Source organism: Triplophysa rosa, linkage group LG6, assembly GCF_024868665.1.
Source record: "Triplophysa rosa linkage group LG6, Trosa_1v2, whole genome shotgun sequence".
Taxonomy (NCBI): Eukaryota; Metazoa; Chordata; class Actinopteri; order Cypriniformes; family Nemacheilidae; genus Triplophysa; species Triplophysa rosa.
In genome coordinates, this window is record NC_079895.1 from 20,289,519 (window position 1) to 20,314,968 (window position 25,450).

The window sequence follows — 25,450 nt, forward strand, 5'->3', positions numbered from 1 at the left end:
GACGACGGATTCCCCAGACTATGGCATAGGGGGAATTTTGACTCAGCTTCATCCAGATGACTCAGAGAGAACTGTGGCTTTTGCTTCCAGGACCTTGACTCCTGCAGAAAGGAAATATTCAGTCGTTGAAAAAGAAGCTCTCGCTTGTGTCTGGGCTACCAAGCGCTGGAGAACGTACCTATGGGGCATACAGTTCAAACTGAGATCAGACCACCAGGCTTTAACTACCCTGTTGACTACTAAGGGTATGGGAAGAGCTGGACTAAGAGTCGCTCGATGGTCGGCAAGACTGCTCTGCTTCAACTATACCATGGAATACAAGCGTGGAGCTGACAACCAGGTAGCCGATTGTCTGTCACGTCTGCCATTGCCGCACGAACTGGAGGCTGACTTCGATTCCGCACCAGAAACTGTTGCTGCCATCACTACACTCCTGTCAGCTGTTCCGTTGGGTGAATTTGCTGCAGAAAGTTCCTCATGTCCTGAACTCATCAAACTTCGTCAATATGTGGAGCATGAATGGCCTGCCACACAAAAAACCTTGCCGCCTGACATGATTCCGTACTTTCCGATACGGGACGAACTCTCTATCCATGACTCATATGTCCTCAGAGGCCCGCACAGATTGCTTGTGCCACTTAGCTTACGTTCCCGTTTGGTCACTCTGGCACACGACGGCCATCAAGGCATTGTGAGAACAAAACAACGACTCAGGGAGTTATATTGGTGGCCTAAGATGGATTTGCAGGTACAGTCCACAGTTGCCACCTGCATCACCTGCCAACTCAATGATAAAACAGCGAGAACCACACATGCACCGCTTACCCCAGTTCAGTATCCAGCAGGTCCATGGCAAAAACTGGGCATGGATGTGGTGGGTCCTTTCGACATAGGTCATGCCGGTTGTAGATATGCCATCACATTGATTGACTATTACACAAAATGGCCAGAGGTTGCTTTTGCACCTCATGTCACTGCGTCTACCATTACTTGCTTTCTGAGGTCTGTGTTCAGCCAAAAAGGGAATCCGGAGGAGGTCGTTACGGACAACGGCCCTCAGTTCTTGTCGTCTGAGTTTAGGCAGTTCTTGCGAGAGAGAGACGTAAAGCACGTCCGTACCTCCATTTATCATCCAGAGGGAAATGGAGCGGTGGAACGTTGGAATAAAGTGCTGAAGGAGGCTATTCTGACCGCAGAGAGAGAGGGGGCTCCGTGGACATTATTCATAGCAGATTTCCTACAAACATATAGAGCCACACCTCATGCTACTACAGGACTGTCTCCTTTCGAGCTTTTGGTTGGAAGGAAAATGAGAACAAAGTTGACAATTCTTCCAAAGTATGATGTGACCCCGGAAATGGAGAAAGTGAGACAAAAAGTAAGAAAAAAACAGAAACAAATGAAAACATACCTGGATAAAAAGCGCAAAGCAAAGATTCCGTGCCTCAAGGCAGGTGACTTTGTACGGGTGAGAAAACCTGTGCATGTCAGAAAAGGAAAATCCAAATTCAGCAATCCTATGCAGATTGTCAGAAGAAAAGGAACATCTAGTTTCGAGCTGAGCGATGGACGAACTTGGGATGTGTCTCATCTGGCTCCACTGCACTCAGGGATCACTCAGGCTCCGGAACACTCTGAAGCGTCTACTGCTGATTCACTGCTAGGAGTTAACATTCCAGCAGAGGAGCGACGTTGTAGAAAGCAACCCGTGTGGTGGAAAGACTATGTGACCTAAATGATCACAGTAGACAAGAAAACACAGTTTTGTTTATGAGTAAACCGAGTTCTGCTGGTTGAAGTCTGTTGTTTTGATCTGCATGGATGTTTGTGAAACTACTTATGTTACTTGCTTTGTTAATAAGACATTGTTCTGTATTTTGAAAACCTAAGGAAGGTACTCATTTAAAGTAGCCTTTTAACTAGCTAAATGTACTGTTTAGTAATGTTCACAGAAACTCAAGAAGAATGTCGTTAATTAAGTCTGGGGGAGATGTTGTGTCCTCTCAGTAGTTGTTATGGAAAATGCCTCTAGGGGGAGCTAGGGAAAAGGACTTGGGGAGAGACGGGAGGAGAAGGAGTGTGTGCTGTGGTGGCTAAGAATGTAAAAAGTAAAGAAACGTGTTCGCTACTTGGTGTGGTCTTTTCTTGTTAATACACAACAGAATGCTCTGCAGATAACTTCTAACTTAAATAAAACCTCCTGACAGATTTGCAACACTCCTTAGACAAAAGTGCACACTAGGACAGTGAACTTGAGAGTAGGAGAAAAACGAGACAGTAACAGATTTCAGTAAACACAAAATAAAAAGGACACAAATATATAATTAAAATATTCAATTTTCTAAATATAGTGACCCACTTTATACTTTTCGATATTGAATAAATTATATTCATAATCGGAATTTCTTGTACATTGCCTGGCATCTTGAATGAATTACCACCTGCCTTGTTGCAATGCAATTATACGATTGATTTCAACATAGATACATGCAGTGCTAATTTAGAACTTTGACCAGGTATTTTAGAAGACAGCATAAACATGTTTCTTTCCTTTGAGAGCAGCCTTCGTGTCTATGATGCCTTAAATTCTGCATGCATTTTTGGAACACGTCAAGTGACTGATTGTCAACATCTCACCTTAAATTTGTGTTCATAGCTCTCCAAAGCCTCCATCACCATACACACTGCCTCCATAGATCGCTCCAGACGCCCATCCACACCATTAAAACGATACATGCTGCCAGAAACATCCACTAGCAAACGTAAACGCTTTGGCTTCTGCTGAGGGGATCCTAACTGCAGCCAAAACCAAAAGAAAAATATGTAAGTCATCAACACATCAGATTAAAAAAAAATTTTTTACATTTTTTTTTTACATTTTTTAAATTTTTGTATTACATTGCATAAGTATTCATACCCTCAACTCAGAAAATGGTTATAGCGCCTTTACAGACTCAAATCTTTTTGGGTATGATGTGAAAAGCTTTACGCATCTGCATTTGGCAATTTTCTGTCATTCTTCTCCTCAGATCCTTTCAAACTCTGTCAGGTTGGATGGTGATCATCAGTAGACAGACATTTTCAGGTTTCTACAGAGATGTTCAGTTGGGTTCAAGCACTAGCCGGGCCACTCAAGGACATAGACAGAGTTGTCTATAAGCCACTCTTGCATTGTTTTAGTTGTGTGCTTAAGATCATTGTCATGTTGGAAAATGAACCTTCTGCCCTGTCCGAGGTTCTGAATGTTCTGGGCTAGGTTTTCATGATCATTATCTCCGTATTTTGTGTACAGTCCCTGAAGCTGAAAAACACCCCCACATCATGATGCTGTTTCCACTACACTTTACTGTTAAGACGTATTGTACAGGTTTTGAGCAGTGCTTGTTTTTCTCCAGACAGATGCAGAATCTGAGATTCATCAGACCAGAATATCTTGTTTCTGACATTTCGAAAGTTTCGTTGAAGTAGTTTTTGCATATTTCAAGTTTCCATGTGTCTTCACTGAGCAAAGCTTGAGTCTGGCCACTAAGCCATAAAGCCCAGATTGGTGGAGTGTTGCAGTGATGTTTGTCCTTCTGTAAGTTTCTCCCATCTCCATATATGATCATGGAGCTCAACCAGAGTAATCATCAGCTTCTTGGTCACCGCTCTAACCAAGACCCTTCTCCATCGATGGCTAGTTTGGACAGGAGGTCAGCCAAGTAAGAGATCTGGTGGTTCCAAACCTCTTTCATTGAGGATAAATGGAGGCTACTGTAAGGATACGAGGTGGAAGAACCCAATTGCAGGCAGGCAATGACGGAGGTTAACAAACAAGACTTTATTTATAATAAAAACAGAAACTAAACACCCACGAGGGGGTAAACAAAAAGGTAACGAAATAATACAATGAACAACAGGACCAAGACTAACTAAACAATAAACTAGACAATACTTTGACAGAAACTAAACTAAACACTTACTAAGACAGGTGAAACAGGAGCACAGCAAACTGGGAGAACACGAGACCGAAAGGTAACATCCAACACAGGTAAGCACGACGTACACAGTACACGATACATAGTACACGCAAGGACACCACGCACATACAATGACCGACACAGGACAATGAAACATGAGGGTATTATATAGGGAATACAAACGAGGGATAATTAACACAGGGCAGGTGTGGGTAATAAACACTCAGGGAAAGATAACAAGGAAACGAGATGGCGGGAACAAAGACGCGGACCGGAGAGAAAGAGTATGGAAGGCCGAAAGGACAATAATCTCTCTCTCCACATAAAACCTAAGGCTTTGTCATGGCTCTGCTACAAGACCAAGAATAAACATGACATGAAGAAGCAGAGTCATGACAGCTACATGCTTCTGTGAACCTTCAATACAGCAGATTTTTTTCAGAAGTCTTCCCCAGATCTGTGCCTTGATACAATCCTGTCTCAAAGCTCTACTGGCAGTTCTTTTGACTTCATGTCTTGGTTTTTACTTTGATATGCATTTTCAGCTGTTGCACCCTTTATAGAGAGGTATGTGCCTCTCCAAATCATACTTATTCAATTGAATTTGGCACAGGTTAACTCCACTCGAAGTGTATAAACATCAACAAGCAAAACTAATGCTTGTGAGCTAAATTTCAAGTGTCCCAGAAAAGGTATGCAATGTACTTATTTTTGTTTTTTATTTTTAATAAATTTGCAAAGCTGTCAAAAATCAGTTTTTTGTTTTGTCATTATTGTGCATGGAGTGTAGATTAATGTAAAAAAAACAATCATTTAAAGTAGTTTAAGATAAGGAAGCAGCATAACAAAATGTGAATAAAATGAAGGGGGATGAATACTTTTGCAAGCCACTGTATGTGTTTAGGTAAAATTATTACTTTAGTTTCGTTCTGTGAACTACTAGCAATATTTCTCCCAAATTCCAAATAAATATTTTTTCTTTTTGCATGTTTTTGCAGAAAATGAAAACTGGAGAAACAGGTCAAAATAACTCTGAACTCAACTCAACTCAACTCAACTTTATTTATATAGCGCTTTTTACGAATTTTCATTGTTACAAAGCAGCTGTACATGAGACATATTGACTATAAACAAAACAATTAAAGTTGTACCTGTAAATACAAGAAAAAGGTGAAAACACAGAAGACAGACATACCCACATACAAAACACTCCACACACTGTTATTGTGTTATGGTCTCTGTGTACTGTTGTTGCTGTTTCTGTGTTCTGGATGCTCCTGTCACCAAAACAAATTCCTTGTATGTGCAAACATACTTGGCAATAAAGCTCTTTCTGATTCTGATTCTGATTCTGACACACAATATGCACACGTACTAACACACATAGACACACACACACGGACACGCAGACGCGCACGCACACGTGCACAGACAAGTATGCACTCACACAGACACAATTTATTCTGTACAATTTATAAGCTTTTGTGCCCGTGGGGACCTCAACTTTGGTCCCCACAGTGATACGGGTCCCCATGAGTTGGTGTGCATTCAGGTTTAGGTCCCCACTAACATATAAAAACCAAGTCCACACACACACACACACACACACACACACACACACACACACACACACACACACACACACACACACACACACACACGCACACACACAGTCTGCACCAATATTAATATTTTCTGTGAAATCTGTTTTAAAAATTGTAACAATCCACAACAGACTGTTTGAACGGAATATAACCAACAGAACATTTATAATCAAATTAAAATGTTAAACAATTATATGTAAGAATTAAAACAATGAAACTGGAAGTGCTGCTGGACCACTGTTTATGTGTTGCAAAGTGGTCTATAGCAACATTAGACAAAGCAGTATGCATGAGAAGGTAGAAATGTGTTTTTAAATGTGTTTGCTTGAGTGTAATAGTTGCTCTCACCTCGGGTTCCTGCTCTCCTCTGCGTTTATAAATTGCCTTCTCTCCTGTCAGGCCGTCAATGATCTTTGCATCATCCAGCTCACCAAGAGCCTGATTCCTCAGCCATTGCCTCTCCTTTCCTTTAGCCTGAAACAGAGGAAATTTAGATCATTTACTAATAAAAATCCCTGGCATAACATTCACAACATAGAGTTCCACATAGAGGTAGATTGTATGACCAAAATAAGCAGGCACGTGGGGGGGGTTGCTTTGGGGGCTTGAGCCAGGCCCTTTTTCTTCCTCGAGAGAAAGTGCCCTTTTTTCTGGGATTTTTTTAAATAAATGACTATACTGTATGTGTGTGTGCGTGCGTGCGTGCGTGCGTGCGTGTGTGTGCGCGTATGTGTTTCTGTTCGCGCACAGCTTTCCCTGTCAAACAAATTGAACATCTCAGGTCAGGTCGGGAAATGTTGAGTTCTTCCATCCGCGTCTCCACGCAGGCGCGCAGCAGCGCATAGTGGACGCGCAGCACACTGAGCACAGCTGTGTGCAGCACGTTTGGCACATCAGGCAGAGAGCCGCAGAAGTGAAGCCCTCCCTCCTTTCCAGTAGCGTTTGTCTTGGCGTGGAGGTGAGTGGTGATGAACAGACTAGCTACATGTGCCTCGAATTCACAGCTAATTATCCAAAAGACAAACTGCAAATATTGTTTTGCTAACATCCATCACTTATGAGCTGAGTTAGCTGAAGTTTCGCTAAGACGGTATATTATTAACTCACATGCTAACTAAATGAAGTAACGACAGCTGAATACAGTATAATTAATAACATAATCAGAATCGCCTCATTGATATGTAGGCATTAAGGAATTAAAATGTGCTAACTTGCAGGCAATGCAGATGAATAGGATAAAAACTAAAGCATATTACCAGTTATTAGTTAATATGACTTACATCAAGAGTATTTTCCCTTGAAATGTTATGTTTAAATATTCAGATACATATGCAGCTTGTTTTGGGTTAATTTAGAAGAAATCTACAGAAGCAAACAGACGAGGGTATAGAAGTCTTAAAACAAACACCTTAATGTGTATTTTGGATATTTCCTTTCCATTAGAGCAAAAGAAGACATGAAAGCAAAATAGACCAACATCTCAAAATTGAACAGTACATTAAGTGTCCTGCCTTACACAATAACTTGATAAGTTTGATGTCCGACTCCTCGTCTAATAACTATCCATTTTATATGTTGTGTATGCTGATAGATCTAAGCAGCCCTCCCTCAAATGTGAAACAAAGTTCTTGTTACCATCAGTGTGTGTGTGCGTGGTACAGTAAGTGTTAATTATAACAACAACAATAATTTTATTAATAATAATAATTAGTTAAGCTGCTGTATTTGTGTATTTTGTCAATCATTTTTTGCAGTGTGTTTTAATTAATTTTGCAGGTTTTTGTCATGAAAAATAACAAATTAGCACAAACTGCCTTTTTCAGTTTAGTGTGAAGTATGGAATTCCAAACATGACTTAATAAAAACATAAATAAATCCATGAAGAAATGTAAAAAAGCAAAAATAAATGAGTATTTATACTTTTATTTCCTTATTTATGTGTAATTATATATTTTTTCACATTTATTTATTTTTTCATTTATTTATTTATACATTTATTTATTTCCACTTTTATTTATTTCCACATTTATTCATGTATATATGTATTTATTCCTACATTTATTTATTTTTACATTTATTTATTTCTACATTTATTTATTTATTTATGTATTTCTTTGTCTGTATGCTAATGAGTGGGGGCGTGTTTCACCTCAGACATTAGCAATCGATCTCAGAGCGGCGGTGCTGAAGCTTTAAAGCCACAGGGACACCTTGTGGTGTGACCAAACGAAACGAGGTTGACGAAGTTGCATAGAGAAGGCAATCTGGTCATTTAATATCACCCTAACTGTATGTAGATAGGGTTACCACACAGTGCCTACATACTCTTTATTAGGGACATTGCTGTAAAACATTATCCGGTCGAGATTTCTAAAATGTCTTTGCACACATGAACAGAAACTGCACAAAAACAGGTCTGCTATGAGACACTTTGAAGAATAGACATGGAAGCATGTGAAATTATCCACTAGTAATCACATTTATTGTAAATGAGCTGGATGGAGCTGATAAGAGCTTGAGTTGTTTGTCGATGAGACTCGCACAAACCAGATCAGAACGCTGAGAGAAACCAGTGCATTTCACTGAAGCCACAAAGATGTTGTGCTGTAGTAGTAATTACAGCAATGCTACACATCTTTGACACAGTGGTGGGGACAAAATTGACTTTGGCAAAAAGTGGTGGGGACATGACCCACCCGTCCACCCGCAAATTACGCCTATGGAAATACGCGTTATAATTTAAGCATTCGAAATGCCACGTGTTATGCATTGCAAAGTTAGGAAACGCGAATGTAAACTGTATTTCCAGACGCGTTTCAAACGCATTGATCATAATGCTTGCGTAGACTTCAGTGAAATGCGCTGGTATCTCTTGGCGTTCTGAGCTGGTTTGTGCGAGTCTCATTGACAAACAACTCAAGCTCTTATCAGCTCCATCCAGCGCATTTACAATAAATGTGATCACTAGTGGATAATTTCACGCGCTTCCATGTCCAAGTGTATTCTTCCAAGTAAGTACATAAATAAATGCAGGAATAAATACATATATACATGAATAAATGTGGAAATAAATAAAAGTGGAAATAAATAAATGTATAAATAAATAAATGAAAAAATAAATAAATGTGAAAAAATATATAATTACACATAAATAAGGAAATAAAAGTATAAATACTCATTTATTTTTGCTTTTTTACATTTCTTCATGGATTTATTTTTGTATTTATTTATTTATTAATAAGTCACGTTTGGAATTCCATAGTGAAGGTCATTGTTGGTGTCCCAATAACACCAAAATAATTAAAACAGTTTATTGGCTTGTGCAAAATAAACAAATTATTAGTGAAAATATGTCCTTTTCCTTTGTGCAATCATTTAGTCTATGTATATACTTAAAACTTTAGCATAGAAATCATACACATTGTGGCTTAGTTCCCTTTCTGTCGGTCTCTCGACGTTGTGTCGAACCGACAGATGGGGTTCGTCCCTGAGAACCAATCGCTTCCGACTTCTTAGAAAAGGCCAATGAAAATTGGCGAATGAAATTTGCATGCCGGACTCCGCCCCCGGATATCCGGGTATAAAAGGGAGACGGCGTGCCTCATTCATTCACCTTTTGTTCTTCGGAGCCTTCGCTCATGATCAACAGACTTCGCTACAAGACTGCCGGCTCTACGACGTGGTGCAGCGGACTGTCCCTTCCTGCAGCGACTTCCCCTGGGCGTCTCGGCGGTTCCAGAAGTGTTCGAGTTTTTTCTCTAAAAGAGCAAATTTCTCCAGCGTGGCATGTCCCGCTGTTCTCTTGGGTGCAACACACTCATCGAGGAGGGGGACGGACACGATGTCTGCTTCCAGTACGCTGGGGCAGATGTTGTGGATACGTCCTGCCCGCACTGCGGGCGGTTGACGATTCAGACGTTGCGTCACGGGTGGCTGTGTTCCCACGGGACTCAGCCACCACCTTGTCTGCTTCCCGTTCCGTGACGGCAGGACTACGGCCCTGCCGCCCGCTACGGCGAGCAGCGAGGGTGATATGAGGATTACTGTGAGCGCTAATCCGTCAGCCACTGGCTCGCGGACCGTTCGCACCTCGTCTTGCTCGTCTGACCGTTCCCCATGAGACGGTCCGCCGTCTTATTCCTCAATCACGTATCGGACACGGTACGTGATGATGAGATGTCTGTTGCAGCATCGGAGGGTGACTTACTGGCATCAGACTCCGACGATTCCTTGAAGCTCCCTCCCTCGGGGGGTCGAGATCAGGAAGAAGCGGATGTCGAAATGTCAGCCATGCTTTCCCGGGCCGCCGGCATTGGGTTGCGGTGCACCGCACTGCCTCTCCCAACGCTCGCGGCTGGATACACGGTACATCGGGCTTGAGAGCGGCTCCAAGCCGCACTCGCCCTCAGTGCCGTGTTCCCCCGGAAGTGCATGAGGAACCTAGTACGACCTGGAACGCCCCCTTCGGCGCGTACACGTCAACTAGTTCCATCACCCTTTCTTCCCTCGATGGTGGGGCAGCTAGAGGATACGTCGATGTCCCCCGGGGCTCGACCTAAACTCCCGTCCAAAGCACGTAGGCTTTTCGGCATCTGAGGTGTCGAGAGCTTACTCTGCTGCGGGCCAAGCTGTCCCCTCTCTCCACGCTATGGCCTTCCTGCAGGCCAATGCGCGGAGAGAGCTCCACGAGGGTAAGACCGACCCAGCGCTTATGCAGGAACTCCGCGCCTTCACCGACCTCGCTCTCGGGCGAACAAGGTGATCGCGCGGGCCCTGGGTCGGGCGATGTCCACACTTGTGGTCCAGGAGAGACACCTCTGGCTGAACCTTGCACAGGTGAGTAATTCTGAGAAAGTCCGCTTTCTCGATGCACCCATCTCGCAAGGGGGGGCTGTTTGGTGATACTGTCGAGTTCGACAGTTAGGGAGCAGACAGAGGATATCAAGTATGTCCTCCCCAGCCGCGACTCGACCGCCCTCTGGCCGCCGAGATCCCGTGCACCGTCTGCTTCCCAGCAGCCCTGGTCCTCTTCGAGACATCGAAGAGGAGACCACCACCCCATCAGCAGCCGCGGCGAAAGCCAATGCGGCCCTCATGGGAAGACCCCAGGGAGTTCGAGAATACCTTTCTAAAAGTTTTCTCCCTCTCTGGGCGTTTATCACAGCCGCTCTCACCCTCTACACGACGGTGTTCGGCAACTCGACGTTGCGTCACGGCGAGACCCAATGTCGAGGATAATCAGCAGCCTAAGCACTCTCAATCGACGGTGCTTTGTGCCACATATCGTCTGGGTATTATCACAGCCGCTCTCACCCTCTACACGACGGTGTTCGGCAACTCGACGTTGCGGCAAGACCCAATGTCGAGGATAATCATCAGCCTAAGCACTCTCATTCGATGGTGCGTTGTGCTACATCATCGCCAGGCAGGTAAAACTGCAGAGCCGATCTCCTCTCCGGGGGTCCCCCCCACGGCGAGGGATCCGCACTGCCAGCCATCGAACCACCCCCGGGAGGTCGATGAAGCAGAACGTACCCCTAGCCTCCCTGTCGGTCCCTGGGAGCCTGACAAGAGCTTCCCAAACCGTCACGGTGACTACGGGATACGGTCCGTCTCGGCTACGCGATCCAACTCCCCGGACGCCCGCCCAAGTTTCGGGGCATCCTCTTAACCTCAGCAGAGGCAGGGATGCCCCGTGCTTCGGGCCGAGGTCGCCACCCCTCTGGTGAGGAAGCGGTCGTGCTCGTCCCTCTAGCCGAGATGTTCAACGGGTTTTACAGCCCGTACTTCATCGTCCCCAAAAGAGCGGGGGTCGCTAGATCTGCGTACCCTGAACAAGCACCTACTCAAGCTGCCGTTCAGGATGCTCACGCAGAAGCGCATCCTGGCATCTATCAGATGTCAAGATGGATTCATGGCAATCGACCTGTAGGACGCTTACTCTCATGTCTCATTCTCCCTCGTCATCGCCCGTTCCTACGGTTCGCTTTCGAGGGTCAGGCATATTAGTACAGAGTCCTCCCCTTCGGTCTGTCCCTGTCCCCACGAGTCTTCAAGAAGATCGTGGAAGCCGCCCTCACTCCCCTCAGGGAGAGAGGTGTGCGGGTACTAAACTATCTCGACGACTGGCTCATTTGACACACTCCTGAGATCTGTCATGTACACACAGGGACCTAGTGCTTCGGCACCTAGATCGATTGGGACCACAGGTCAAACGAAAAAGAACAAGTTCTCCTCTGTGCAGAGCATCCTCTTTTTTGGTATGGAACTCAACTCTGTCTCCATTACAGCGCGACTGCGCTCAGTCAGTGTTGAACTGCCTGGAATATTTCGAGCAGTCAGCAGGAGGAGGCTGCTCATGGCATCCTCGACGGTGGTGATACTCCTCAGGTTGATGCACATGAGACCGCTCCAACACTGGCTACAGAGTCAAGTTCCCTGGAGAGCGTGGCACACTGGCAGCAGGCGGATGGTGATTACGCTTTTCTGCCGACGCACCCTAACCCCTTGGTCTTCAATGACCTTTCTACGGACGGGGGTCCCTCTCGGGCAGGTGAGACGCGTCAGGGTCGACAGACGCCTCCCTGCAGGGTTGGGGTGCCGTGTGCAACGGGCACGCAGTGTCGGGGCGATGGACAGGCCCCCGCCTGCGCAGGCATATCAAATTGCCTAGAGTTGTTGGATGTGCTACCCGCACTGAAGGGGTTACAACCTCTCGTGCAGAACAAGCACGTGCTGGTCCAGTCGGACAGCACAACTGCCGTAGCGTATTTAACCGCCAGATTGGCGTTCGCTTATGGCAGCTAACACGACTCGCCCGACGCCTCCTCCTGTGGAGTCCGCAGGTGAGCAGATCCCTGCAAGCCACACATATCCCAGGTGACCTGAACCAGACAGCCAATGTGCTCTCTCGTCAGTTGACGCCTCGCGGAGAGTGGCGACTCCACCCCCGTGTAGCCAGCTCATTGGGTACAGTCCAGGCGGGCTCAGGTAGACCCCTTCGCCTTCCTGGACACCACCCATTGCCCGCTAAGGTACTCCCTGCCTCGGCACGGATGCTCTAGCGCACAGCTGGCCGTGGGACAAGCAGAAGTACGTCTTTCCCCCAGTGAACCTCATTGCACACACCCTGTGCAAGGTCAGGGAAGAGGAGCATCAAGTGTACTAGTTGCGCCATACTGGCCCAACCAGACTTGGTTCTCGGAGCTAATGCTCTTGACGACAGTTCCCCCCTGGCCGATTCCCCTGACGAAGGACCTGCTTTCCCAGGGGAAGGGCACATTATAGCATCACGGGCTAGACCTCTGGAACCTCCATGTCTGGCCCCTGGACGGAACGAGGAGATCCTGTGTGGCCTAACCCCTGCGGCGGTTAAGACCACTACTCAGGCTAGGGCCCTGGCCACTAGGCGACTATACGCCTATAGTGGTGCCTCTTCTCATCCTGGTGCTCTTCTCGAAGAGAAGACCCGCGGAGTTGCTTGATCAAGTGGGTGCAGTCCTCCCAGAGACTCGAGAATAATCTCTCCCCTTCCACACTGAACGTGTATGTAGCCGCTGTTGCCGCTCATCACGACCCAATTGCTGGTAGTCTCTAGGACAACACAACCTGATCATTTGGTTCCTAAGGGGCGCGGGAAGGCTACCACCTCACCCACGCTCCGTACCCTCTTACGACCTTGATGCGGTCCTGGAGCCCCTCGGAGATGCCGCTTTATCTCACTTCACGATGAAGACGGCTCTCAGGAGGATGCTCAAGAGGGTAGCGGACACATAGCGGACTCCAGCGGAGGGTACAAGCATTCTCCGTGTCCACAGATTGCCTAGAACTCGGGCCCGGTTATTCTCACGCTATCCTGAGACCCCGGCCCGGCTACGTGCCAAAAGTTCCCACCACTCCCCCGAGACACCAGGTGGTGAACTTACAGGCGCTCCCCACCGGGGAGGAAGACCCAACCCCATCCGTGTTGTGTCCAGTACGCGCATTGTGCCTATGCTTGGACCGCACGCAGAACCGCAGAAGCTCTGAGCAGCTCTTTGTCTGTTTTGGAGATCAGCAGGGAGGGCTGTCTCAAACAGAGATTGGCGCACTGGATCATGGACGCCGTCACTATGGCGTACCTATACTAAGATCGCCTACGCCCACTGGGTGAGAGCTCTCTCCACACGGAGTACAGCCTCCTCGTGGGCACTGGCTCGAGGCGCCTCTCTGGCAGACATCTGCAGAGCTGCGGGTTGAGCTACACCCATCACCTTCGCGAGGTCCTTCAGCCTTCGCGTAAAACCGGTCAGCTTGAGTCTTGCGGGCATCAGGCAAGACCGGCGACCGGTAGGGTGTACGCCTATGACAGTACCTTCCCCCCCTTTCTCCTAAGGGGGTCAGCATACTACTAGCCTCCCTTCTTCCCCCACTGGGTGAAGAACAGGCACTCCATCCATCACTAAGCAAGCACCTCCTGTGGGAGGGCTGGGCAGAGCAGCCCTGCCCCTTAGGCCGGGTATCACCTGAGTTATTCGCAACATAGCTCTAACCGGACCTAGTGCTACCAGACGTTGCAACCCCCCAGCAGGGCGGTTCCGTCTGATGTATCCTCATGATGGTTCCCACCTTGGTAACCCATGACCTCCTTAGGTGGACCTCCACCTCACGGTTAACTCCTTCAGTCCGCACTTTCATCCCATGAGTTCTCCACCATCGGTGAGACCATGTTGGTATCTCCACTAGTCTCCTCCCTGCGGTAGGAAGTGGTCTCTGTAGCGCATCCCCTGCTTGAGGAAGTAGCGCTTACCCAGTGGCCTTACGGTTCCGGGCGGCTTCTTGCTGTTAGAGAAACAAGGCCGCCGCCTGTGAGGCCGAAGGTAGGGGCCTTCCCATCTTTCAGGAAAGCTCTGGGACCCCCTACCTACCCACTGGTAGGTTACAATTTCGCGGTAGCGTTCACGGCTGACACGCCCAGGCCAGTCACCGTCGCTTCGTTGAGATTGTGATAGGGCACAGTGTTATGGCGTTTTCCATTGGAACCCCATCTGTCGGTTCGACACAACGTTGAGAGACCGACAGAAAGGGAACGTCTCGGTTACGGTTGTAACCTCGGTTCCCTGATGGAGGGAACGAGACATTGTGTCCTCCTTGCCACAACACGTGCTGTCCACTGCAGCAGTCGTGAGAGGTCTCAGGCTCCTCAGAACTAAGGTGAATGAATGAGGCACGCCGTCTCCCTTTTATACCCAGATATCCGGGGGCGGAGTCCGGCATGCAAATTTCATTCGCCAATTTTCATTGGCCTTTTCTAAGAAGTCGGAAGCGACCCCATCTGTCGGTTCGACACAACGTCTCGTTCCCTCCATCAGGGAACCGAGGTTACAACTGTAACCGAGACGTTTCCTTTGTTGTTGCCTGTTCTTGTGATAAAATTTGTGAATTCTAAGGAAGACAATGGTCTCTATGTGAACTGACACATTTTGTAGACATTGTTGGAAAATGAAACAACATGAAACAATTGGGTGAGTGTGAGGGATTTTAAAAAAAGTTGTTTTTAATATATTTAATATTTTGTTTGGAAAAAATTAAAACAAATATGAGAAGTGCCGTTTTTTTCCACTTGAGACCATGCCCCTCAAAATGTCTGTGCACGTCCCTGAAAATAAGTATACTCTATAAATGTACAAATGATTTTATCTAACAGAAACAGTTTACAGTAGCTATTGCGGCGTAAACCACTTATTTGTTGAATTTGCGACAAAAATAGCATTTATGGTGTTGCCAGGCAACCGTTTTGTGTTGCGCCTAAAAACACCCCTCAATAACAACTTAATCCTTGACGAGTTTTGTTTGGGACTACCTAATTTCCTTATTGCCCTCACATGTATATATTTTGCCGATACTGAATTAAGGATTTTAAGCATTTGAACAATGAAAGGAAGCACTTTCAGAGCTCGCAATGCCAGACTTGCAATGCACCTCCACATGTGGCTTTCGTTATGAGTTAATATGTCGGATCGCTATGAGTTAATATGTCGGATCGCTGTGAGGAACAATGAGCAAACACGTCATTGCTCATCAATCCACACACATGAGTACAAGCATGTACAAACACAGAGAAATGGCAGCACACAAATACACAATAGATAAATTCACAAACATACACATCATATATATACCATTGTCATTAAGTTACTAATGGCACTGCATTCACTATTGCAAAACTTCAGCAAGATGTGAAAATCATAGCACAGGGTATGATTTCTCCTCAGGGATTTACTGAATGAATGAGATCATGAGATATGTGTATACATTTACATTTAGTTTTATCCAAAGCGACTTACAGAGAGTTCAAGGAGCAATAAGCGATATGTCATACAGGAGCAATAAACTAGTCAAAACTAGTTTCAACAAAAGCTAGACCACTACCTATTGAGAGAAAGAGAGAGGGTTAGTTTTTTTTCTTCTCATTTGTCTGTCAAGTATTCACAGAAGAGATGGGTTTTAAGTAGTTTTTTGAATGTTGTGAGAGATGTGGTTGACCGGACCGAGTTAGGAAGAATGTTCCACAAGGAAGGAGTTGTAAAGGAGAATGAGCGGGAAAGCGATTTACTGCCCTTATGAGAAGGCAATACAAGACGGGCTCATTTGCTGAGCGCAGGGTTCTTGATGGGGTGTAGGCAGAGGTGGAAAGTAACAAATTACATTTACTCGCGTTACTGTATTGAGTAGGTTTTTTGTGTACTTGTACTTTTTTAAGTAGCTTTTAAAATCTGTAATTTTACTTGTACTTAAGTATGATTTGTGTGATGTATTGTACTTCGCTATATTTAAAATCACGTCTGTAAAAAAAAGAATGAAAAAGAGTAAAAAAAAGAATGAAAACATTGCAAGGAAAAAAATGGGACCGGAAATTACTCCAGTGAATGATGGGCGCGAGTTTGAGTTTGCGCCAATACCAGATTAGAAGAGCGATGGAGACGGAGAAGTTAGACTTCGGTATAGTGCACCTGTCCTAAGGTGAAACCTTATCGAACTCTAAATGCTGAAGACTATGAAGTAAACCCCTGGCCATATTTAAGGAACCATTTCATCTTCAAGACAGGTTTATAGATTCTGTGCAAACTAGCATCTTAAAAAATCTTTATGTGCAAGAATGTTGAGGTAAGATAAATAATATTTGTTTAAGTAATGCTCGTACCCTTGTTGCATTGGTAACTAATAAGATGTTTGGACAGTTTAGTAAAAGTCAAAACAGCATTGGTGCATAATGCTATATTTTAAGTTTAATCCCGTTTTGTAGATACACGGTTCACTAATGTGTCTGCACCACATTTACGCAGTGTGTATGGAACTTGAACAACTTCTGCTTTAATGACATTTAAATGTGCATCATACTGTATGTCTCTCTGTTTCGTTAATATTTCTGCTATAGGTGATATTTCTGCAAAACAAGGCAAACATTATTTATTTGTTGCAGTGCACTTGTAACCCGTTTTAATATATAAAATTAGGCACTATGATGACTGTTGTTGGTGTTGCACAAAACAGGAGAGGTCCCCCCGCTTTTCAAAAGTAACCAAGTAACTTTTACTTTGAGTAAATTTTAAACAAGCTACTTTTTACTTTTACTTGAGTAGATTTTTTGACTGGTAATTTTACTTGTACTCAAGTACAATTTCATCAAAGTAGTAGTACTTGTATTTGAGTATAATTTGTTTTACTTTTTCCACCTCTGGGTGTAGGAGGGTGTGAAAGTATGCCAGTGCAGATCCAGTGATAGTCCTATAGGCAAGCATTAGTGACTTGAATCTGATACGGACTTCAACCGGTAGCCAGTGGAGAGAGATGAAAAGGGGTGTCACATGAGCCAAGAGCCCTGCATTTCAGCCCGGGCCCGACTTATTTACGCCCCTCGGGCTTATGGAATTCCAAACGTGACTTAATAAGAAATAAACAAATACAAAAATAAATCCATGAAGAAATGTAAAAAAGCAAAAATAAATGAGTATTTATACTTTTATTTCCTTATTTATGTGTAATTATATATTTTTTCACGTTTATTTATTTTTTCATTTATTTATTTCCACTTTTATTTATTTCCACATTTAGTCATGTATATATGTATTTATTCCTACATTTATTTATTTTTACATTTATTTATTTCTACATTTATTTATTTATGTATTTCTTTGTCTGTATGCTAATGAGTGGGGGCGTGTTTCACCTCAGACATTAGCAATCGATCTCAGAGCGGCGGTGCTGAAGCTTTAAAGCCACAGGGACACCTTGTGGTGTGACCAAACGAAACGAGGTTGACGAAGTTGCATAGAGAAGGCAATCTAGTCATTCAATATCACCCTAACTGTATGTAGATAGGGTTACCACACATAGCCTACATACTCTTTATTAGGGACATATCTGTAAAACATTATCCTGTCGAGATTTCTAAAATGTCTTTGCACACATGAACAGAAACTGCACAACAACAGGTCTGCTATGAGACACTTGGAAGAATACACTTGGACATGGAAGCATGTGAAATTATCCACTAGTAATCACGTTTATTGTAAATGCGCTGGATGGAGCTGATAAGAGCTTGAGTTGTTTGTCGATGAGACTCACACAAACCAGCTCAGAACGCCGAGAGAAACCAGCGCATTTCACCGAAGTCTACACAAGCATTATGATCAATGCATTTGAAACGCGCCTGCAAATACAGTTTACATTCGCGTTTCCTAACTTTGCAATGAATAACACATGGCATTTTGAATGCTTAAATTATAACGCATATTTCCATAGGCGTAATTTGTGGGTGGACGTGTGGGTCATGTCCCCACCACTTATTGTAAGAAATAAAAAAATACGGAGTGTCTATTTACCGTTGCTTTGTAAGCAGAGGCAATTTCTAACAATAATGTTAGTATAATAAGTGAAAATGAGATTCCCTTTCTGTTGGTCTCTCGACGTTGTGTCGAACCGACAGATTGGGTTTGTCTTGAGAACCTATCATCTTCTGAGTATTTAGAAAAGGCCAATGAAAATTGGCAAATGCTCATTCATTCACCTTTTGTTCTTCAGAGCCTACGCATCTGATGAGCTTCTCTACGATCGTAGCTTCTCTACGAGGAGGGGGACGGTCACGATGCCTGCTTCCAGTACGCTGGGGCAGACGTTGTGGATACGTCCTGCCCACACTGCGGGCGGTGACGATTCAGACGTTGCGTCATGGGTGGCTGTGTTCCCACGGGACTCAGCCACCACCTCGTTTGCTCCCCGTTCCGTGGCGGCAGGACTACGGCCCTGCCGTCTGCTTCGGCAAGCAGCGAGGGTGATATGAGGATTACTGTGAGCGATAATCCGCCAGCCACTGGCTCACGGACCGTTCGCACCTCGTCTCGCTCGTCTGACCGTTCCCCAGGAGACGGTCCCACCGTCTTATTCCTCAATCACATATTCGGACATGATGCATGATGATGAGATGTCTCTTGCAGCATTGGGGGGTGACATACTGCCATCCGACTCCGACGATTCCTCGGGCTTCCTCCCTCAGGGGGTCGAGCCCAGGAAAAAGCGGATGTTGAAATGTCAGCCATGCTTTCCCGGGCCGCCGTGAGTGTTGGGTTGCAATGCCCGCACTGCCTCTCCCAGCACTCGCGGCTGGCTACATGGTGCCTCGGGTTTGAGCGCGGCTCCAAGCGGCGCCCGCCCCCAGTGCCGTGTTTACCGGAAGATCATGAGGAACTTAGTAAGACCTGGAATGCCCCCTTTCCGGCTTTCAAGTCAAACAAAGTTCGGTCACCCTCTCTTCCCTCGAGGTTGAGACAGCTAGAGGATACGTCGCACAAGTGCACCGCGGCGGCACCACCTGCGGGGGCTTGACCTAGACTCCCGTCCAAAGCATGTGGGGTCTCGGCATCTCTGGTGTTGACATTGCGGCGGACCAAGCTGCCTCCTCTCTCCACGCTATGGCTCCTGCCAGGCCAGGGCGTTGAGAGAGCTCCACGAGGGTAAGACCGACCCAGCGCTTAAGCAGGAACTTTGCGCTGCCACCGACCTCGCTCTACGGGAGACCAAGGTGACCACGCGGGCCCCTGGGTCTGGCGATGTCCACACTTATGGTCCATGAGAAACTCCTCTGGCCGAACCTTGCGCAGATGAGTAACGCCGAGAAGGTCCGCTTTCTCGACGCACCCGTCTCGCAAGGGGGGGGCTGCTTGGTGATACTGTCGAGCCACAGTTCTCGACAGTAAAGAAGCAGTCCTACCGTGCTGCGACTCGGCCGCCTCGGCCGTCGAGTCCCGTGCACCGTCTGCTTCCCAGCAGCCCTGGTCCTCTTCGACGCCCTCCAGCTCAGGCGCCCCCCACTCAGGTGGCCCACCCTGGAAGAGACAGCGAAGAGGAGACCATCGCCCCATCAGCAGCCACGGCGAAAGCAGAAGCGGCCCTCATGGGAAGACCTCAGGGGGATCGAGGCTACCATTGGGCCCGACCCCAGCCACATCGCTGGGAAATCGGATAGAGACGATCCTGCCCCGTCTCACCATCTGCTGGCCCCCTCCGGGGGCTAGCGCCCACTTACTCTCAAAAAGAGAGTTTCCTCTCTCTCTGGGGTATCACAGCCGCTCCCACCGTTGGCACGACGGTGGACGGCAACTCGACGTTGTGTCATAGCGAAGCGCAAGTATAAACACCAGCCCTCAGCACTCTCAGTCAGACAGTGCGTTGAGCTGCGCAGTCGCCAGGCAGGAAAAACAGCAGAGCCGATCTCCTCCCCGGGGGTCCTCCCCCGGCAAGGAATCCGTACTGCTAGCCATCTAACCACCCCCCGGGGGGACGATGAAGAAGATCGAACCTTTAGTCCACCTGTCACAGTTCTGGGAGCCTGGCTCCGGCTTCCCAGACTGTCAGGCTGGCTAGGGAAGACAATCCATCTCGGCTACGCGATCCAGTTCGCCGCACACCCGCCCAAATTTCAGGGCATCCTATATACCTCAGTCAGAGGCAAGGATGCTCCCATACTTCGGGCCGAGGTCGCCACCCTTCTGGCGAAGGGAGCGATCGAGCCCATCCCACCAGCCGAGATGTTCAACAGGTTTTACAGCCCATAATTCATTGTCCCCAAGAAAGGCGGGGGGTTGCGCCCTATCTTGGATCTGTGTGTTCTGAACAGGCACCTTTACAAGCTGCCTTTCAGGATGATCACGCATAAGCGCATCCTGACGTCCGCCAGGTGTCAGGACTGGTTCATGGCAATCGACGTGAAGGACGCGTACTTTCATGTCTCGATCCTCCCTCGACTTCGGCCGTTCCTACGGTTGGCGTTCGAGGGATGGGCATATCAGTACAGGGTCCTCCCCTTCGGTCTGTCCCTGTCTCCACGGGTCTTTACTACTGTAAGGTCGTGGAAGCCGCCCTCCTTCCCCTCAGGGAAGGAGGTGTGCGGGTACTAAACTATCTCGACGACTGGCTCATCCTGGCTCACTCTCGAGATCTGTTGTGTACACATGGGGACCTGGTGCTCCGGCACCTAGATTGGTTGGGGCTACAGGTCAACTGAGAAAAGAGCAAGCTCTCCCCGGTGCAGAGCATCCTCTTTCTTGGTATGGAACTCGACTCTGTTCCCATGACAGCGCGACTGACAACAGAGCGCGCCCAGTCAGTGTTGAACTGCCTGAAGCTTTCGGGCAGACAGCGGTCCCCCTGAAACTATTTCAGAGGCTCCTGGGTTACATGGCATCCTCGGCGGGGTCCCCCCCTCGGGTCGATGAACATGTGACCGCTCCAACACTGGCTACAGAGTCAGGTTCCTTGGAGAGCGTGGCACACAGGCAGCAGGCGTATGGTCATCACGCTTTTCTGCCGACGCACCCTAACCCCCTGGTCTCCCATGACCTTCTGCGGACAAGGGTCCCCTTAGGGATGCCTCCCTTCAGGGTTGGGGTGCCGTGTACAACGGGCACGCATTGTCGGGGCGGTGGACGGGCCCTCACCTGCGTTGACATATCAACTGCCTAGAGTCGTTGTAGTGTTGTCACGATACTGGAATTTCTAACTTCGATACAATACCTAAAAAACGATATTCGATACCATTTTCGATACCACGGAGAAAAAAACTTCCATAACAATAAGGCCCTAAATTTTTTACATTTTATTTAAAGTTAAATTGAACAAGATTAGACAATGAGGTATATTTTTACATTATTTATTAATTGTTAATCTGATGTTCATTTTACTAATACATTTATTATTTAAAATCAAAGTTGTATTTGTCAGTATTAATGGACCAGAGCTTACATAAATAGTTGTATTTTTTAACTAACATTTAAAAGAGATTAAAAAAACGAACAAATGTATTGCTCATTCTTTGTTCGTTAATGTTAGTTAATAGCCTACATTTATATGATTACAATTTTTTTATTTGGCTTTTATTCACATTTAATCATTGATCAGCGCACATATAGACAGAAACGCAAACTTTAAATGCATGAACTGTTGCAGAGACTCCGCACTGGACATCTTTCTAACATTAACAACGTTTAACCGGAGCAAATGAGATGAGTGGATGAAATCATTGAACAGCGCACACACATAGAGCGCTATGGTAAACACGGAAGTGCAAACGTGTATCACACGCGAGAACTGTTGCGAGACTTTACCCGCACCAGCATCATTTCAAACATCAACTTAACCAGAGCGAACGAGACGAGTGGATGAAATCATTGATGAGCGCACATAAAGACAGAAACGCGTGCATTAAACATGAGAACTGTTGCGGAGACTCTGTAAGAACATAAACAACATATAACCAGGGCGAATAAAATGCGTGGATGAAATTATTGATCAGCGCACATACATAGAGCGTGATGGTAAACATGGGAAGCGTAAACGAGCGTTCACCAAGCGCCAGATGTGTTACTGAGACTCTGCACTGGCCATCTTTTCTAACATTAACACTTTTTAACTGCCCCAAACGAGTCAAGTCTGTGAGAGGAGGCGGCGCTCTGTTGACACAGCGTTCACGTGCAGTGTGTGTCAATTCACTGTCGGAAAAAAGAGAGTGAGCGGGAACGCGCAGCTGGTATCGATACGTGGGACATGCGTATTGGAACCGTTTCAGATTTTTCAGTATCGACACTTATCGAAATATCAATATTTTTGAAAACACTAAGTTGTCGGCTGTGCTACTTGCACTGAAGAGGTGGCAACCTCTCGTGCAGGACAAGCACGTGCTGGTCCGAACAGCACAGCTGCCGTGGCGAATATCAATCGTCAGGGTGGCATTCGCTCACGGCAGCTAACACGACTCGCCCGGCGCCTACTCCTCTGGACTCAGCAGGTGATCAGTTCCCTGCGAGCCACACACATCCCAGGCGTCCTGAACCAGACAGCCGATGCGCTCTCTCGTCAGTCGATGCCTCGCGGAGAGTAGCGACTCCATCCCCGCGCAGTCCGGCTCATTTGGGAGCAGTTTGGCCAGGCACAGGCGGACCTGTTTGCCTCCCTGGACTCCACCCATTGTTCCGCTTTGGTACTCCCTGACCGGGGCACCCCTCGGCACGGATGCCCTTGTGCACAGCTGGCCGCGGGACAAGCGGATGTACGCCTTCCCCCCAGTGAGCCTCATTGCACAGGTCTTGTGCAAGGCCAGGGAAGAGGAGCATCAAGTGGTACTAGTTACACCCCATTGGCCTAACCAGGACTTTTTCTCGGAGCTAAGGCTCTTGACAACAACTCCCCCCTGGCTGCTCCCCCTGGCGAAGGACCTGCTTTCCCAGGGGAAGGGGCACATTATGGCATCCCAGGCAGAACCCTGGAACCTCCATGTCTGGACGGGACGAGGAGATCCTGAGTGGCCCACCCCCTGTCTGGTTGGGACATCACTCAGGCTGGGGCCTCGGCCACTAGGCGGCTATACGCCCATAAGTGGTGCCTCTTCTCGTCCTGGTGCTCTTCTCGGCGAGAAGACCCGCGGAGTTGCTCGATCGGGAACGGTCCTCAAAAGAGACTGGGGAGTAACCTCTCCTCCCTCCACACTGGGAGTGTATGTAGCCGCTACGGCCGCTCATCACGACCCAGTTGCTGGGAAGCCTCTGGGAAAGCACAACCTGGTCATTAGGTTCCTAAGGAGCGCGAGAAGGCGACTGCCTCATCCGCGCTCCGTACCCTCTTGCGACCTAGGTGGCGGGCCTCAAGAGGCCCCGCCGCCTTTGAGCCTTTCGGAGCTCCGCTCTTTCTCACCTCTCGATAAAGACGACTCTCCTGATGGCGCTCACCTCCAAGAGGGTAGGGGACCTGCAAGCACCCTCCGTGTCCACAGATTGCCTAGAATTCGGGCCCGGGGATTCTCACGTTATCCTGAGAGCCCGTCCCGGCTACGTGCCCAAAGTTCCCACCACTCTCCCGAGAGACCAGGTGATGAACCTGCAGGCGCTCCCCACCGGGGAGGAAGACCCAACCCCCTCCTTGTTGTGTCCAGTACGCGCACTGCGCCTCTACTTGGACTGCACGCAGAGCTTCAGAAGCTCTGAGCAGCTCTTTGTCTGTTTTGGAGGTCAGCAGAAGGGAGGGCTGTCTCCAAACAGAGGCTGGCGCACTGGATCGTGGATGCCGTCATTATGGCATACCGATCTCAAAATCGTCCCTGCCCGTTGGGAGTGAGGCACACTGGCCTCATGGGCACTGCCCACCTCGGCAACCCATGACCTCCCTAGGTGGACTCCCACCTTGCGGTTAACTCCTTAGTCCGCACATTTTCCATGAGTTCTCCCCTGTTGGCGAGACTATGTGGTGTCTCCACTACTCCTTAGGTAGTGGTCTCTGCAGCGTTTTTCCCCCAGGGGGGAATAATGCTTACCCAGTGGCCCTTACGGTGCCGGGCGGCTTCTCGCAGTTAGAGAATTAGGCCTCCGCCCGTGACGGCCGGTGGCAGGGGCTTACCAACTTTTTGAAAAAGCTCTGGGACCCCCTACCTCTCCACTGGATGGTTACAATTTCGGCTAGCACTCACATCTGACTCGCCCAGGCCAGTCAGCGTCGCTCCGCTAGAGATTGTGACGCGGCTCAGCGCTGTGGCGTTTTCCATAGGAACCCCAATCTGTCGGTTCGACACAATGTCGAGAGACCGACAGAAAGGGAACGTCTTGGTTACAGATGTAACCTCAGTTCCCTGATGGAGGGAACGAGACGTTGTGTCCTTTATGCCACAACGCTGGCCGCCCACCCCAGCAGTCGGGGGGGGGATGCTTCAGGCTCCTCAGACCAAAAGGTGAATGAATGAGCACGCCGGCTTCCCTCTTATACCCGTACATCCGGGGAGGAGTCCGGCATGCAAATTTCATTTGCCAATTTTCATTGGCCTTTACTAAATACTCAGAAGATGATAGGTTTTCAAGACAAACCCCAATCTGTCGGTTCGACACAACGTCTCGTTCCCTCCATCAGGGAACTGAGGTTACATCTGTAACCAAGACGTTTTTTTAAAGATATTATTTTTCCATCTGTTTCCCCTGTATACTTGAATGTTTGTCCTTATTAGCAGGGGGTTCCCAAACGTCTCAATCCTTGACCCAACAACAGGTAATCTGTGTCAAACACAAATTTTTAACATGGGGAAAACACATTAATTTCAGTAGTTTTTATTTTATCACAAATTAATACGTTTAATTACGTACGGCAACAGCCATCCTTACATACACTCACCTAAAGGATTATTAGGAACACCATACTAATACGGTGTTTGACCCCCTTTCGCCTTCAGAACTGCCTTAATTCTACGTGGCATTGATTCAACAAGGTGCTGAAAGCATTCTTTAGAAATGTTGGCCCATATTGATAGGATAGCATCTTGCAGTTGATGGAGATTTGTGGGATGCACATCCAGGGCACGAAGCTCCCGTTCCACCA

General features: G+C 47.3%; 1 protein-coding gene across 6 annotated transcripts in view; it reads right to left on the reverse strand.

The window, feature by feature from the left end:
* Nucleotides 1-25,450, reverse strand: part of vwa8 (von Willebrand factor A domain containing 8) — a 191,239-nt gene that overhangs the window by 19,442 nt on the left and 146,347 nt on the right. For 4 of the 6 annotated variants that reach the window (XM_057336970.1, XM_057336969.1, XM_057336971.1 and 1 more), the window contains 2 exons: nucleotides 5,912-6,037; nucleotides 2,638-2,796 (listed from right to left, as the gene is read on the reverse strand). In XM_057336970.1, the coding sequence (XP_057192953.1) occupies nucleotides 2,638-2,796; nucleotides 5,912-6,037 (285 nt within the window). Of the gene's footprint in view, nucleotides 1-2,141; nucleotides 2,252-2,637; nucleotides 2,797-5,911; nucleotides 6,038-25,450 lie in introns of those variants that run through there. The other 2 variants (XM_057336973.1, XR_008963194.1) reach the window with 2 other exon arrangements.